Here is a 17,891-nt window from a genome sequence, read left to right as displayed (position 1 = left end):
TAGCATTGAAGGTAAGTCCAATGCTTTTCTGACGGACTGATCTGATCCCTTGTCTCCTCTGGTACAGAAGCGAGTTCTCTGGAGCGTGAGGTTTGAAAAGTAGCCTTGGGCTTTTGTAAGCTGCGGTGAGTTGGAGGGTAATTGCATCAAAGAGAACAGCTCATTTCCCTTTGCGCTGCCCACTGTAGTGGGGGATCTTTTTATTTTCCTGGCAGAGAATAAGGGAGCATACAGTGTGTTTTTTAAAATATCCTTTGGTGATTGTGCACTGGAGTAAATTCAGTTCATGGTTCAAGTGTGACTTGGTACATTCAACAAAGCCATGCTGCAGCTGAATTTATATAGTCAGTGATTAAAGTAAATTCAGAAAAGGAAGAAATGTGGCAGTGATTAACTAGTTCACTCAAGACAGGAAGGAAAAGATCTTCTTCTGCTTCTGGTAGAACCCTGGAAGAAAAGTGCTATTGCACAGTCTTCTGGAAATCTTTCTTGCTAATATTAGAATTGACAAGGAATCCGTTTAAATATTTAAGGGGAATAAAACGGTGGGACTGAAAAAACCCACATTACTTCAACTCCAGGATGTGTACCTAAAGCAATACTTGAGGTGTAATCAATAATGAGTATATAAGCGCTCTTTTCTTTCTAAAGCATTTGTATGCTAATTTTAAACATCATGTTCAAGAACAGCCAAAATGTATACTATACATAGTGTATGAACTGGTGGCTGCAGTTTAGAGAGTTTGCTTGTTCTTTTCAAATAGGTCTTTTGAAGTCTGTTAAAGGACAGTGGCATAAGAAATGTAAGTTTGAAAAACACAGCATTGATTTATGTCCTTTCCTATTAAAAAATATAACTCAATTCAAAGTCTGAATACCTTTGATAATCTTACTGTTAGGTCATTAAGGATTTAAAAATGGATGCTTACCTTTAGGAAAAAAATATATTGTATTAAAATCTGCTGTTTAAAATGCAGAAAAAACCTTTTTCTTAATTTACTGTTATTACCCAAATAAATCGTGGTAAAAAAAAAAAGTGAGATCATCAATAGGAGTGTTTACAAAACATTGAAAGCGAGCGCTTGGCCAAAGCTGACTACAGTTTGAAGATGCTGTTTGTAAGTATTGATTATCCCTATAAAGTTTATTTTGAAGGGAACCAAAATGATTTAGTAGCAGCGAAGTTTTGCAGCACTGTCCTTAGGCATATCCTTTTATTTTCCCTTGCCCCCCATGCAAAGCCTGAAATGTAATAAATGCACTTGAAAGGACAAAATCTTATTTTGCTCTCCATCTTTTTCAAAGGCAGTATGCTTCAAGGCAGCCCGTGCTCACGCTGTTAACCGCCGTGTTCAAGTGCTCTGCTGATAGCACAGCACCGCTTGAAGTAACATTGCTGTTCTTGAAGCAGCATCTTAAAAAAGCAACGCAAACCTCAGACCTTACCCCCCTGCAGATATGAGGAGGGCTGCACACAGGAAGCAGCTGCTGAAACTCCTAACCCTAACCCAGTTTGTTCTGCTGAGTCTTTTGGCCTTTCAGAAAAAATGAACCAAGAGATTAACAGGACTGTGCTGCTTGTGCAGTTTGGGCTTTCTTCAGTTCCTTATAAGAGCAGAACAGTCTAGGGAACCTTTCATGCTTTTGGACTAGCAACTGTAGCCTTGCCACTGACCTGAAGCTTGAAAAAAATATTTTAAGCACAATTTTTGTTTAATATATATTAACACATGTCTATAATTGGATACTGACTGCTAAGGACTTGGTTGTTACAGTTCCAATAATATGGCATTAAGTCTTACGAATTTCTGGAGAGCATTCAGGTTTTTTTTTTTTGTATTTTTTTTTTTTTGGTAGATAAAATGTAAGAGTCATGTATGCAGTCCTCTGTAGTCTGCCAGTCCCACTATTCCAGTTTAGGAGTTCGTGTGATCAGAGATATCACTTGCAGTAAAGGAAATAAAGCGTTAACGATGTTCAGTGTCCAAAAGGGGTGGAGGAACGGTGTGGTTTGTGATGGGTCCAACCTGCCCTTTGCTATTGCTAGAAACTTCATTTATGCTTTTATTTTAATTGCTGTCATACTTTTATTTTAACTACTGTCCTAGAGAAAACCACTATAGATACCTTAAGTCTGTAATGTAAACATATGCCATCAAGAGTTGCCTGGTGTAATTTAGAGATGTAAAGAGACAAGAACAGAACTCTTCACTTCTGGGTATTTCCAACTTACTGTCAGATATGTTATTTTTACTAAAAGGAAAATATGCCCAGCCTTAACCTGTCTCTTGGGACATCAGGTCACTGGTCCTGTCGTATCTTCTAGAGTGTGGTGATGTTTTTTTTTGTTGTTTTATTTGGTTTTTTTTTTAAAAAAAAAATTATGTTCTTCTGACTCTACTTGCCTTCCTGGTGCCGAAATGCCCTTCTCCCCACCTCCCCTCTTCTTACAAGGCTTTAGAGAAAACGTTGCATCTTTTAATAGTTGTTGATTCCCCAGGGCTTTTGAAGTCCCAGCGGTTTGCATTTTGTGCAGCAAGCTTTATCTACAAACAGAAGGAGGCAACACCCAGGAGCGTTTTTATTTTTATGTCTTGGCTATTTTTTTTTTTCCTTAGTCTGGAGGAGAAGGACTTTCCTGCCACTGTCTGGTGAAGACACTGTAGAGTAGTTAAAGATGAGACTTGGCTAGGGTGATGTGTGTATGGTATGGAGGTTTGCAAGCCCGGAGCCAGCCAGGCTTCCCCCGCAGCGGTGCAGCAGTCTCGGAGGTCTCCTCTGGCAGCTGGGGCTCTGTGTTCAGAGGAAACTACATGACTGCCAAACCCAACTTTTACAGCACTTGCATTACCCTTGCTGCCTCTGTGTAAAAGCATCTGGCACCTGGTTTCAAACTGTTTTTCTGAGTTGCTGGCAGGCACCTGTCAGTCACAAAAAACTTGGTTTGGGGTGGTGCATTTCTCCGCCATCGTTCCCTGGGACAGTTGGGCTGATTTCCTTACTGCTACTGCGCCAGTGCTGAACCTCGGTGGGAAAGAAGGATGGAGTAGTCCTCAGGTGTATTTCCTGAGGATGTAGTTCAGTGAAAATGAAAGAGTGGACATGGATAACGAGAGATGGTGGAATTGGGGAATTGGTGATGACAGTGAGGAACTAGTCAGCATCCCAGTTGGCAGTTACCCAGGTGGAAAGTAAATCGATGACTTCCCATTGGATTGCAGCTATTAGTGTTCTACACCTAAAGCTTGGATTTCATTATCTGAATGAGAGGACAATCAGTACTCAACTCTATGGTGATGCTTTGTGCAATCAAACCCAGGCTATTACATTTGTACCTGCTGGATGTCTGCAAACTGATGTGTTCCCAAGGAAATGTTGGTGTGGGTGCCCAGGCTTTAAATTCCTTCATGTGTTTGTGCCTGTATGACTTCAACACTTCAGCGTACGCCATAGCAGTATTTAGTAGAGGCATATTTGTGTTGCTGGTATTTGAAATTTTCTATTTATTTTTAAGGGCCTGTTTTAGGTGTCATTATGTGAAATGAAAGGTTTGCTTATAGGCCATCTTTCGTTTCTTTTTTTTCTTCTGTTTTAATGATTTTTCATTAATTCTGCCTCTTTGGAAAAACCCTCATACTTTCTCCCTGGAGGCTTGTGGTTTGATTAAAACTAACCTGAACCAACACAGAGTACTAACATGATACCAGAACAAGGCAGATGGAGAGTAAACGTTCAATTTAACTTACAAACACACTTGACTTGGAATAATACACTCATTAGCTCAGCAGTTGTGTAATCACCCTGGAGTTTTCTGGCTACATGTCCTTTTTCACATCTATCAGCAAAGTTAAATGCGGAAGAGGTCTTTTCGTTCAAAAGTTGATGATGGATTATGGTAAAACATTCAGATACTTACTTCCCCTCCTTTCTGTACCAACTGGGGTATCCGAGGCCTGTTAAACTGCAGAGTAGCAAATGATAAACATTCTTTCTTCATTTCAATTTGAGGATATTTTTATGTATAGCAATGTCATCTTATCTCTGAATGACAGACACAAAATGATAATTTCTCTTTTTCTAGTTTTTTTTGCCCTTCTCTTTCCAATCTGAGAGGTCTTTCCAATCTGGGAGGTGATTGTCCCTCTCAGCACTGGTGAGGCCGCACCTCGAGTATTGTGTTCAGTTTTGGTCACCTCAGTATAGGAGAGATATCGAGGTGTTGGAGCGAGTGCAGAAGAGGGCAACAAAGCTGGTGAAGGGCCTGGAGAACAGACCTTATGAGGAGCGATTGAGGGAGCTGGGTCTGTTCAGTTTGACAAAGAGGAGGCTGAGGGAGGACCTCATCATGCTCTACAATCACTTGAAAGGACATTGTAGAGAGGTTGATGCTGGTCTCTTCTCACAGGGAATTAGGGACAGAACCAGGGGGAATGGTTGCAAGTTGCAACAGGGCAAGTTTAGGCTGGACATTACGAAGAAATTCTTCACGGAAAGAGTGGTCAGACATTGGAACAGATTGCCTGGGGAGGTGGTTGAGTCACCATCCCTGGATGTGTTCAAGTGTCGCTTAGATGTGATGTTGGGTGATATGGTTTAGGGGTGAACTTGTAGTGTAGGGTCAATGGTTGAACTCGATGATCCCAAGGGTCTTTTCCAACCTGAATTGTTCTATGATTCTATGATTTCTGATTGAAAACAGCTTAATGAAAACTCACTCAGCATGTGAGCATGAGTAGCAGTTCTGACTTTGAAGTGTTCCTGGATGTGAGACCCTTGGAATTGGCCTCAAAAGAGCCTTACCCTAGTGATGCAGAGTGTGTCTGTTTTCTCTGTGAACATTGGATTTCTATTTGCATTAGCTTTTTGGATCTCATAATCTGTCCAGAGGTCTGGGCAGTTTATGTATATATTCAGATTATTAGTAAGTGCGCGTGCATATCTCAAGACTCCCTACTACCCTTCAGTACTCCTAATTTGAGTCTTTAAAAGATTGTAGGGTCAATTTCTTCAACAAATTAACTCCTTTGATATTTATCATATCAAACCCAATATGCTTTTCTTTCAGTCAATGTTTTCAGGTTAGGAAGCGAGGAAAAAACCCACAGAAAATGTAATGTAGCCTTCATAAGTAGTCAAAAATATATGTAACCATTTTATATTCATGGTTGTCTTACTGATAAATCTTACTTGGAAGCCAGTTGGAAGCTCATGCAGAACGGAGTGTAGTATTTCTCATGTATTTCTCAAATGCTGCCTTTGCCAATGGAAATTTGAGTGTTCTCGAGACAGACTTTTGAAGGAATCGATTCCTGACATGACAATGGTTAATTATACTGCTATTGCATGCAGAAGTGAAGGATGCTAAGATTTTGTCAAGCATGGACAGAAAAACATCCTTCTTTCTCAATAACAAAATACAGGTATGTTCACTTCTCTAAGAAAGCAAATAGCATCTCTGTGGTTTCCTTTTGAGATTGTGGTACCTAAACCAGAATTATGCAGCCATTTGGCTCTTCATATGTAGACCTGAGCTTGAGAGCATTTAGAGCTACATGTAAAACAGGTATTATTTTTATATACTACTTACACTGCTGTACTGTTATATAACTGAAAGTCAGCCAAACAGAATTGTTTCAGAGTCAGTTACAGAGTTCATGAGCATGTTACAGACATGTATGTAGAGATCTGAAGTTTTCTTGACTATAAAAGTGCTCGAGATCACTCTTCTAACCCAGAAGCTGGCAGAGAGACAGACTATAGTCAAGGAGTTTATCAGCTCTCTGAGGGATTAATTTTCTGTTATAATTGAAGATTTTTTTTTTAAATTATTGTTCCTCAGAATTTGATGATGTAAAATAAGACCCGTTTGGAAAGAAACATGTGTATGTATTGAAAATTAGGATGTCCAAGTAGGTTGGTATTGGGAATATTTTTCACTGGCAAATAATTGCTTTATGTTATGTTAATGTATGTGTATGTATCTGCTAGAGTCAAAGCAAAGATTTCAACAAAAAGCTAGATGCACAGATTTTGAAAAACAAAACAACAAATCCCCTCCTTTGATAAGTAATATGGTTGTGAATTCTTGTTGACTTTTAACTGTGTCTTAGAAAAACATATCCTCATTTCAATGCATACATGGAACCAGTTGCTTTGAAGAGCTAACCCACAAATGAGTCTTTCTAGGTTTTACTGGCATAAACTATGAAACTGTTGCCATCAACATTTAGTGATCGCTTCATGCTTTCAGTTTAGGTAAACACCAGAAATAAAAATAGGGTCCTTGTCCTGGTGGCTGCTGTCAGTTATAAGGAAATGTTGCCTGTCTGGGGAGAGAGAGAGTTGCAAAATGATTTACTTCTGTTTCTTCTAAAAGGGGCAAGGTATTTTTAAAGCGTACTTTGTTCTTGAGCAGCGTGATTTGTAAGTTCTTTCTTAAGAAACAAGAGTAAAAATGACCCCTGCCAAAATACTTAATAAGGCACATTTTAAATTCAGACACACCAGTGCTATGGAAAGAAGTGAAATAGTCCCTCTAGTGTACTGCTGCTGTAAATGTGCGGAGGAATATCTGATGTGATTTACTGAAGAGTAGAGCTGCAGGAAATTACAAAATAATGTTTTGGCAAGGAGTATGAAAGTGCTTACATCAACTGGAGAGCCTGACCTGCAACAGTAAGTCGAGTGAAACAATAATAAATGCTGAGCCAAAAGAAAATTTGCTGTTGGTAGATCATAAAATAAGAAGTTAATGTGTAGCGTGAGACCGTTGTCTCTTGCCAGCTGTGCCCGAAACATGAATGAAGAGCAACACCACTTGGTCTGTGCTTCCCCTTAGAGAGCTGTAGGTTTGAATCCTCTGTCATATGTTGCATGAACTGACGATGTACTGAAAAATAAACTTGGATGTTCACATCTCCTTGAAGCAAGCATAGCTTTCTGTGACTTCTGAAGACTGCCTTAACGTCTATCTGACACCATTAGTTGGTGCAAAGGAGCCAAATCGAGGCTGCTGCAGGTGGGGCTTCCTTTTGTGCCTGAAAGTCTCTTGCTAACATCTCCCAATTTCATATTTGCTGGAGGAGAGTCATATAATTACTGAGTTTTCCAGTGTGGAGGGATGTAGTCATTGCAGGATGTTCTGGAATACAAATGTTGCGTTTCCTTCCCCCCCCCCCCCCCCACTTTCATGTGTTGTAGCTAGCCAGAACACAAATGCCAGTCTTCACTTGGTATTTAGTTTTCACTGCCTGTTCCTAGTAATGGGGGGTGTAAAAAGGCCCTGCAACCCTTGGTACATTTGTTTGTGCAGAGCAGAGGCAGCCATGGAAGCCCTGTTGTTCTGGCCTTTGTACAAGCAAGGAGTTTTGCACTTCTGCACTTTGGCTAAGATCCAGTTTAGTCTCTAGGCTACAGATGCATCTGAGTCCTTGCATTGGAAGAGAACTGGACAGTCATTTAGGGTTAAATGAGTAAAAGAGTATAAAGCTCTGCTGAAAGGAGCAGAGAAAGGCAAAAAAAGCACATGAAAAGTGTGAAATTGAATGTTATGGACTACTGTGTGTATGGTACACTGTAATTTTCCAGTTTGGTATTGCACTATATTTTAGCTTCCCTCATGCCAGCTGTGTAGATCTTCAAACTAGCACTCTTCTGGAAACTCCTGAGTCCATCAGTTGTTTGCAAAGCAGATGTTTTGCTACGTTTAGTTTGCTTGTTTTGATGAACGTCTGTTGAAACTCTGTTTTTCAACAATTTGGTCCATAGGTATCTGTGACCTTGCCCATGGACCAGGAAGTTTGGGAACTCTTTGCACTGACTTAGAACCAAAGAACTCAAATTTCCTTTGGAAGGAGAATTTTTTTTGCCTTGCTTCATGTTGGAGCAAATATATTTACGTGTTTGTGATGTTTAAATAGTGTGTTGACCAGAAGTGGTAGTTTTATGTGTGTTTACTTCAGTATTCCTGATATTTTCTCAGAATTTTTTAACAGCAAGTAAAAGACCCCTCAGTAGAAACTGTTCTGTTTCTTGACAGAGCACTGTTTTAAGCTGTGCTTTAATAGGAGCAGTCAGTGGGCAAGCATTACCTTTTATTTCGTGGAAGTTTTGGCTGTTTTCAGACACATATTTAAATCTTAAATATACACTAGGATACTCACTAAGTCTGAAGTTCTTAACTGTTTTGAAATAGAACGATAGTGATCTCTTGCCTATTAACCTTTCCCCTTCTGTGAAGCCAGCGTGGCCGGGCTGTATCCCACAGTGTGACACAATGCAGAGTGTGTCCGAGATGCTGCCAGCTGGTGTGATGATTGCCGTTTTCTTCTTAGTGGGTTATGCAGTGCTCAGGTTTTGCTAAAAATCTGCCTGTTGGCTTCCTACCACGAGTTTGTTTTTCCTGCAGTGCCAGACCTTCTTCATTCTACGAGGAGTGAAAATTATTAGTAGTTTTCTGTTGTCTCTAGTCAGATAGTGCCTTTCTCCTTTTCTGTCTGTGCATGTTCTCGTAAACACTTCTCCGCCTTTCTCAGTGTGTGTGGTTTTTTCTTTTTCTCTCTGCGCTCACTTCTCCCTCCCAAGATTTCCATTCTTGGAAGAGTTATAGCACATTTTGGGAATAGTATTTGCTAGTTATATTCCCAAAGTTCATACTTTTTTTTCCTTGTACAGATCTTTTTTGTGTTATCTTGAAGCAACCATTATTAGCTGTGAAGAGTAAGCCATACTTCTACTGGATTTTGATTATACTAGATAAATGAGAATCCCTCTAAGGAAAAGGGTTTGTGTGGGTGGAATAGCTTGCAAGAATTTTTTCTGTGTGCTGGGAAATAACACGTTGAAACAAGAAAGGGATATTTAGTTCATCAGACTTGCCGCCCTCTGTTTCAATAATCATGAAGCCTGTTTTCCTGTGATTTTGCCCATCAATGTTTGCCCATCTGTCAGGACAGATGATTTTGCTGGCTATTGATTTGTCAGTTAACTTCCCACGGTCTCTTGTCTCATGTGGCTTAGCAGTCCTGGGGTGCAGAGGCAGGTTTTCCTCTGGTGCAGAAAACAAAATTCCCTGCAACAGCAGGACTTCTTTTAAAAGGAGTCTTTTATTCCTTTTTGACCTTTTGACTGATATGAAATAATTTTAAATTAACTTTATTTCAATCAGCTTTCATTCGTAATTTCAAGAATCTACGCTAGATTGTATTGCAGTTCTATTTTTAGCAGAACTAATGTGCCCACACCTTTGATTATATTCGTAGCGTATTTATTTGTTTTCATTATTCTTTGACTTCTCTGTAAGGCTAAACCAGTTTTTTCGGTGACATTAATTTTCACAGCAGCTTAAATGAACCTGGAATGTTCCTTTCACAGGAGTTGTATAAGTTTAATTCTGAATTTTACTCATGTGGCTGAGACCTGATTTATTTTGAAGACTTTTTAACTTCAGTTTTAGGGCTGTAGTTGGTGATTATTATCTGTGGTTTTTACTTTGTCATTCTCCTGTGTAAACATGTCATTGTCCTTCCTTTGGGAGATGTACTTTTTACTCTGGGTTTTATGGTCGGGTTAGTCTTGTAATTAGAACTTCAAAAGTAAACAGTTTTAATTGTAGAGATTATTGCCAAGTGCTCATGGAACACAGGGTTGCTATTCTGAATTTCGATACTTCCAAAAATATCTTTGGAGACTTCAATTTAATATGGGTTTTAAGTTGTGAAGACCCAACCTGAAACTTCTAGGAAGTTCAGGGGACCCTTGTCATCGACAGTACGGAAATTCATACAGGGTGTCTTTTTGCTTTTCCCCTCTTTCTAGCATATAAAATTTGCCAATCTGATAGTGCTTAAAATAAGAGAAACTATTCGTGACAAAGAGAACAAACAAACAGCAAAGTTGGTCTTCTATTTTCATAGCTGACAGCTAAATAACCCCGTGTCTGTGACAACGTACATTTATCCTACTCTCCTTGATGTTCTCTCCTGCTTATTGCAGAACTTTGTGTGCTTACAGGAGGTACTGTCTTAGAGTGAGATCTTCCAGACTGCTGCAGTGTTCTGAAACTAATGCTTTAAGCCAGTCTGAAAAACGTGGCTTTGCTGATTTGGATTTGGCTCCCTCTTCTGGCCAGTGTTTGGAAAAGCTTAAATTAACGCTTTTCGGATTTTCTGTTTGGAGCTACAGTAATAATAATAATAAAATCTTCAGAGCAGTCTGAAAGATAAAACTTATTACAGTTGCCCCCAGGTTCAGTTGTAAATTTAATATTTGTGACATACGTGACCCAGTTTTAAATCCACTACTTGTGCTAAAACTTATAAATAAGAAATTTGCCTTTTCCTCCTTGTGCTCCTATCACATCCCCCAGCACAAAAGCTCATGGGATATTCGTGCAAGTTCAGTGCGCTCAATATTCGATGCAGACAGATTCTCTGTCTGTTTATCATTTGACGTGAAGTGTTGTTGCTGATAATTAAGCAAAACCAAAAGAAAATATTTAATTGCTTCTGTTCTACAACTAATTGTGGTTTCTCTTTCCTTCTTCTCCAGGTGATAGAAACACTTTCAAAGCTTTCTCGCACTCCTATTGCGCTAGGCACGGGAATAAGGTATGTCATGGTTGTACTCGGCGGTGGGAATAATCCCTCATGCATGATGCTCCTTGGAAAGGTTGTCAGAGGCAGTGTGCCCCAGTAAGAACTTCTCTGATTGTAAGCCACATTGCCCAGTCGACAGCCAGCCAAGGCTCTGGACCTGTAAGGAGCTTTGACAGTTATCTTCTACTTTGGTACAATTACTGAACTATATTTCCTCCTTGTGCTGAAACCCAAGGTAAACAAATGAGCAGTTAGTATCACAGAACTTGTGTGGTAATTGTGGTGCATGGATGATTGTACATCAGGCTGATGCGGTGCAGATCTCTGTGAAAGCAAATGGATTTTATCTTCTTTCTTTTTTCTAAAAATCAGCAAAACTGCTAAGTTTGTGACGTTCTAATTTTCAGAAAGAAACAAAGTCCCAACCAAACCAAACCTCATAAACTGTAACTGTGGCCTGTGAGGGAATGTGAAAGGCTTCATGCTTTGGTGTTGTCTATCTTTTTGAATGGTTTAATTCAGCAGTCATATATAAATGGATGATGTTTTTAAAACATAGACATAATTTCATAGCCAGTCCTGTAATCCATGTCCTGTGCTAAAAAGAGTAGTTAACAGTCTTGGTTGAAAAACTGACAGTGATCTGTATTAGTGGTAATTTATAGCAACCTCATCCAATAGAGGTTTTTATTATATGAAGTATCAATCCATGTATAGAAGTCTAAATACGTATATATTGCTCATCAGAGAAAGAGAGGATCGTGCAAACATGTTAACATACAATAATCTGTGTGAGAACTTTGGAAACCAAATTACAACTCACTGTGTGACTAAACTCTAGTAGTGCTGTATATAATTCACATTCTTTTTCTTTCTACAGGCCCTTCCCTACAGAAGAAAGCGTTGATGATGAAGATGTCTACAAAGGTCTTCCTGATTTAATAGAGTATGTTGTAAATCTTTAAGCTAAAAACTTAGACTTTCAGTTGCATGCTATTATTTCTATGACATTACAGAACACATAGTTTGAACGAGAATGGAGTATTTATTTGATTTTAAAAAAGATTTTGTTGGCCATTATGCTGACCAGAAAGGATTAATTCTGCAAGCTTATCTGAACACTTTTAATACATTTATAAGGAAGCATAGTTCGTAGAGAGTGCTGGTAGTAAAGGAAATCATGAATGCATTTTTAAATTATCTGTTTGTGCTATGAGAAGTCTTTCATAGAATTACAATCTTGGTTGTAAGGGACCCAGGAAAGGTGCCTTGAACTTGCAAAGAAACTGCATAATTCAAGAAAATCATAATTTAAGTGGGTTCTTTGCCTACAGGCAATTAAATTCCTCATAAGAGTGAATTTACCTCTCTGGGTAAGTATTTGCAGAATTATTAATTATTGCTGATTTTTGCATTGGTTTTGAAGTACAAGTAAGATGGACATGATATACAGTGTAGTAGTGAATAGTAGATGGCAGCTTTATTTTGCAGACTGATAAGATAAACACATCTGGGCGTAAAAAAGGAAGAAAGACTTTTGTATGCAATGGCTGGGATCTCTCAAGATCCGTTGGCAGGAACGTTGGACAGGAGCTAGGATAAGAGCTCATTGTCCTAAAGCTCAAAGTTCGCTAGTGCTCACCTTGCTGGTGTTCATCTTGTCACGTTGCCTGTCTCTTCCTGCAATGTGGTGAAGCAGCTGCCGTTCATGCCGTGATCTTGTTTCTTGACTTCCTGTAAAGAAGGAAGTCGCCAGCATGGTTGGCATCAGTTGCTCTGTCACCTTCCCTGCAAACTTGTTCTTGTTTCCTGTGTCTGACTGGCCGTCCCATAGATAGCTGCTTTGCACTCCGTATAGCTGCACGTGCAGAAGGTAGGAATCATAGAATCATTCAGGTTGGAAAAGACCCTTGGGATCATGAAGTCCAACCATGAACCTACCCTACAAAGCTCACCCCTAACCCATCTCCCCCAACACCACATCTAAACGACCTTTAAACACCTCCAGGGATGGGGACTCCACCCCCTCCCTGCGCAGCCTGTTCCAAGGTCTGACTACTCTTTCTGTGAAAAAAAATTTCCTGGTGTCCAGTCTAACCCTCCCATGTTGCAGTTTGAAGCCATTCTCATTTTTCTGGCATTAATTACCCATGAGAAGAGACCAGCACCATCCTCTCTACAATGTCGTTTCAGGTAGTTGTAGAGAGTGAGGAGGAGTTGCAGTCTCTTCTGAAACCCAAGTATGCTGAAGGTGATGTTTGCATCACTTAGATGTGGTGGCGTTAGCACTGTTTGAAAATAGTATTTCTGCCAGTTCCTGAATAGGTATACGAATTCAGTACTGTGAGATGGTCTTTCATTTTTATATAAAAACAGGTAAGAAATCATACCAAAGAAATTGAGGTTTTTATATCTTCTTTTGCCTCACTGAAATTTATAATTACATGCTGTCTCAATTACATGCTGTCACACTTCAAGAAGTACTATCTTCATAAGAGACTGTGGAAACCCTAAAAAGGACTGGTGCCTTGCAGAGCTGATGGTGACTGGCCTGTGCTGCACAGCTTTTTTTTTTTTTTTTTTGTAATTTTTTTTTTTTTGTAATTGTCTTTTTCTTTCAGTGAAACTGCTGTCGATGAAGATGAGGAGTTGTATGATTGCGTCTATGGAGAAGATGAAGGTGGGGAGGTTTATGAAGACCTAATGAAAGATGAAGCAGCACAGCAACCTGTACGTTTTCGAATTCCTAGCTATTTTTGAACACTAAGAATTACATTTTTTGAAAGTTGGTTTTAATGAAATTACCTCTTTATAGTTAGTTTCACTGAAACTTCACTCATGCTCAGTTCCATCTGGAGCTCTCATGACCTCCAATGTAAGACTTTGCAGGCTGTTTTAGCAAAGGGGTGAATGTTAACTGTGGTAATTTTTAAAATGAAATGTAATTTTAAAATGAAATATGATAATTACTTATGTTGTTAGGTTTGTCATAGTAAGATATACCAGCTATTTTAAAAGTGATTAAATCAACTGCTTACTTCAAAGTGTTCTAATTCCAAAATGAAGTTATAATACTGTGAAATGCACCTGTTTCAGCTGTAATTTGGACAACTAATCTAACAAGGACAACTGATCATTGTTTCATACTGTTGAAATTCCTGCTTATTCAACCACGTTGTCTTTGATCTGTGGTTTATGATAATTCCCTCTCAGGTTTATAAATGCGCTGCATGCTAATGTGATGACTTTGTGCAGTTCTTTCCTTTGTGTCCTATGGGAGAATTCCTTGCACATGAAAACGCTAGCAGAGGGCAGTCTTCATGTAGATTTTTAGAAGAACCCGATACATTGAAAAGTCTCCAGTAGCAGCCCTCATCCTTGATTTTATTGTCATTATCTTGGGAGGTAAACTGTTCTGCTAAATATTTTTTAGCAGTAGCTGACCTTCAAAGGCAATTTTTCTCACTTGTACTGGTATTCACCCTTTTTTTTTTACTGTCTCCCTCCTTTCATTTATTGCCCTCAAATTCTCAAAGTTTCTGGTACAGGTGGGAGGTTAATATCTTAATTTCTGATAAAAGTGCCCATGTAAAAGATCTGTTTGGGTCAAGTCAGTGCTTTTAAGTGGAATCCCAGGATTTTGTTTGCATTGCTCCTGTGAGAGTTGGTGAATAACAAACCCCCACATTTTGTGAATGGGTATAAACTCACTATTGGCTAAAACAACTTCTATGTTGCTGTCAATACTGCAAGGAATTTGAACACTATTAAGCTCACAGAGGTAAAGATGAAAAATAACTAGAAGCCTGAGTCATGTTAAATTCTAATACTTCCTTGAGATTAATTAACTGTGATTAACTGTGACAGTGCCTGCTTCTCCCCGCCAAAGAATTTGGGGATAAATGGTAGACTTTGAGATGAGGTTCGTCATCCGATGATGCTCACAAAATGTGTTTCTACTGATAATGACTGTATTTTTGCAAAATGTTTACCTCTGTCTACAGCTTATGAGGATAGCACTGTAGTGTTTGTTGTGTGAAAATTAACAACCCCCAAATTGAGTTTTAGAGAGTAATTTCTGAGATAACGCGGCACCTGGTAGTTGAAAGTGAGAAGCCACGTTGCAGTTGCAGGAGCTGCTTCTAGACTCACGTGGAGGCAGACAGAGAAGGGTAAAAGGGTTATGTCAAAGCAGCAAACAGAAGTACCATCAGTGCCTGTATGATTTGCAACCTGACATCTAGTCTGGGCAATAGGAATGCTTTTCCTACTCTTCGTAGGTCGCCATGGAATATTGTAGGAGCTCGACGTGGCTCCTGGGCAGCTCAAGTGTGGGCTGCTGCTTGCTGTGCTCACCAGCTGGGTCAGGCAGCCTGACAGCAAAGAGAGGGAGTGGAAGGAGTCTAGCAGTTGGATATACTGAGAGCTAGTTGTTAAGATTTCGGTCTAGAAGTTTTGCTGTTTCTGGAGGAGAAAAGTCTTGTATTCAAAAGCTGGAAGTCTTTTTCTGAGTCAAAAGAACTGTAGTATGAAGTTTCTAGTCCTGACTCCTGAATCTCATCATCAGGTCTCTTAGGTGCAGTCTGTGGTTTCCCTGTGCTGGGTGAAAGAGGGTAAGTCAGGGATATGCTGAAGGATACCTTGGGAGGATATTACAAACTGATAAATAGACTTCAAAAAGGATGTGATAATGCTGTTAGTTATTAAGCCACTGCTTGCTCTTGATTTTGGAGAAAAGGGTTTGGATCAATTCTTTTAATTGTAACAGCCTATCTAGTTACTGTGTCAGATCTGCAAACTGACCTTTACGTCTTAGATGTTTTAAGTCTTGCTTGACAGAATGCTTCCATACCTTCTTCTAGGTGTTTACTCTTTTATTTGAAATCAGGTTAGCAAGTTATTGAAGCTGTAACATTTAAAAAAACCCCTCATCTTCAGCAAGAGTGCTTGTAAACTATTTTGATAGAGCCTGTGCTGATAATTACTTCTAATTCCTACACATCTGGAGTTTTAGGTGGAAAAATCTCAGAGTTGCCTTGAAGACCCATGCATAGCTACGAAAGGGCTGACCTTAGAGGTCACTGTACTTCCTGATTCGAGGACATACTCACATTGTGTCTGAAGAGAAAGCTCCCCTTGAGAATTAAAAGGGAAAAAACCCCTGTAAATAAGTGCAGGGATTAGAGTGAATCCAGTATTTATGGCAATGCAAAGTTACTTAAATGATTTAGCCCCATTAAATTTAATGGAATTATTAACTGCTGAGTATTTTAAATAAGATTTCTCAATCTGAATGTAAATTCCATGTGACCTTGTATTTCAGCTTCCAAAGTACATGCAGAGTGTTCAGCGTATTATGTCTAAACATTAACTTTTCATAATATTCCTTTGATGCTGAATTTTAGTGAAACTCTTACAGTCATGAGCTAATTGAACATAGAAATATTCCTGGTTATTGCTATCATCTTTGCAGGCTGCAGTACTCAGAAAATTTCAGGAAGCAGTTATCCTAATTGCTTAATTCTAAACAAATAAATACATTTGTTATCCATTAGGTGCCTGTTAATGACTTTAAACTTGACTCCATTGTAATTGCAGAAATGTACTGAAAATGACATAAGAAGCTGTTGTCTTGCTGAAATAAAGCAAACTGAAGAGAAATACACTGAAACTCTGGAATCAATAGAGAAAGTAAGATACTGCTTCTAGCATTGTAACTTAACTACTTTTGTAACAGTCTAGAAAATATAATGATATAATGGTTGTATGCATGCATTATTTTTCCTTGCAGTTTTTCATGGTGCCATTGAAAAGGTTTCTGTCAGCAACAGAGTTTGATACTGTTTTCATCAACATTCCTGTAAGTACTTGCACATTTAATGAACAGTTCTAAGGTTCACAGCTAGTTATGATCTATTTGTGTTGTATGTTAGTGCACACAATGATTAGTTGAAATGTGGTGCACGATGGGTTTATGTCGATATTAGGGTAGTTGATAAAGATGTGCACGTGGTTTCATTTTTTTTCTGCTTTAAGGGGATAGATAAAAGAAATGGTATTATCATCTCAGCTAGTGAATGACTTTAAACTGGAGTGTCTTTGACCCGTGGAAGCTAATAATTTATAGAAGATGAGTTATCTTCTAATGTATTTTAGTGACGATACCAAGTTGTGACTGATAGGTTGCCTACTGCTGCGTGCTGAGTGGTGCTTTTGTGGGGATTTCTGTAGTTTCTTTGCAAATCCTTGTATCTACCCTGGCTCTGTTGACATCGAAGACATTGTAAAGTTAAGATAACTCACAATTTTGGATCCAGAATCTGGTGCTGGAAACGATAAGGAAATCCTTGGTGAAGTATCTAAGAGACCTCTTTATTTGACTGAAATAATAAAAGTTTCTGTGATTATTATTTTCTTCCGTTTTTGGCCTAATAATACTATGACAATTTACATAAATTTTTAGTTGATGTAGGTATTCAGCAGATCTGAACCTGCCTTTAAGGGAAGACATCAGGAATGGTCTGAAGCCTCTTTCAACAGAGGCAAATGAAAGGAATGTTCTCTTCTGAGGCACACCATAAAGAAAGAGTCTCTGGAGTGTGGCCCATGGACCATATGCAACCTTTTTTTGCCTGTTTTGGTCATTTCTGGCATGTCCCTCAGGCTCTTGGGGCTGTAGGAAGTGGTGATGGGGATTTTTTTATTGTCGGAACCTGGTCTGTAACAACGTTTTAGTTGCTGTTCCGGCACCATCCTGACAGAAGCTGAATTCCAACAGTCATTACGCTCATGATGATAACTGATACCTGGTTGTATTTGTTCTGCTGGTGATGTTTTCACCCTGAATCTCAATTGTTGTAATTTCCTTCTCTTTGAATATTAGTCCAAAATACTACCCCACATAGGGGGCCGGTTAGCTCAGTCAGAGCGTGGTGCTGATAACGCCAAGGTCGCAGGTTCAATCCCCGTTCAGCCCCCATGTGTTGCCTGATCTAGTTGAGAGGCGTCCCTGCCCATGACAGGGACATTGGATTAAATGATCTCTGAGTTCCCTTCCAGCCTAGGCCAGTCTAGGATTCTATGGTAGCGGTAACCTATACTTGCCGTCTTGAAATATGGCAGCTGCCCATAGAGATCCCTTTGCTTGTGAAAACAAATTTATGTTCTGTTCTACATTAACATTTCATATTCGTTGCAAATAAGGCCCTGATGTTGTTACTGTAAACCTCTTTCCTAAGGCTCCGTGTGCCCAAGCATGTTGACTTAGTGCATCGAGAGACCTAATGGCAACCACCG

General features: G+C 39.3%; 1 protein-coding gene across 1 annotated transcript in view; it reads left to right on the top strand.

Annotated features, from left to right (window-relative positions):
- Positions 1 to 10,548: 10,548 nt before the first annotated feature.
- The window catches only part of LOC104277520 (guanine nucleotide exchange factor VAV3), a gene marked incomplete at both ends in the record, with an annotated part of 37,526 nt that continues 30,183 nt past the window's right edge, over positions 10,549 to 17,891 (top strand). Inside the window, 5 exons of the mRNA XM_009874177.1 lie at positions 10,549 to 10,607; positions 11,476 to 11,541; positions 13,217 to 13,325; positions 16,194 to 16,286; positions 16,387 to 16,455. Of these exons, the coding sequence (XP_009872479.1) occupies positions 10,549 to 10,607; positions 11,476 to 11,541; positions 13,217 to 13,325; positions 16,194 to 16,286; positions 16,387 to 16,455 (396 nt within the window). The remainder of the gene's footprint in view (positions 10,608 to 11,475; positions 11,542 to 13,216; positions 13,326 to 16,193; positions 16,287 to 16,386; positions 16,456 to 17,891) is intronic.

Source organism: Apaloderma vittatum, unplaced genomic scaffold (assembly GCF_000703405.1).
Source record: "Apaloderma vittatum isolate BGI_N311 unplaced genomic scaffold, ASM70340v1 scaffold568, whole genome shotgun sequence".
In the NCBI taxonomy this organism is placed as follows: Eukaryota; Metazoa; Chordata; class Aves; order Trogoniformes; family Trogonidae; genus Apaloderma; species Apaloderma vittatum.
This window is presented reverse-complemented; position numbering and strand designations above follow the sequence as displayed.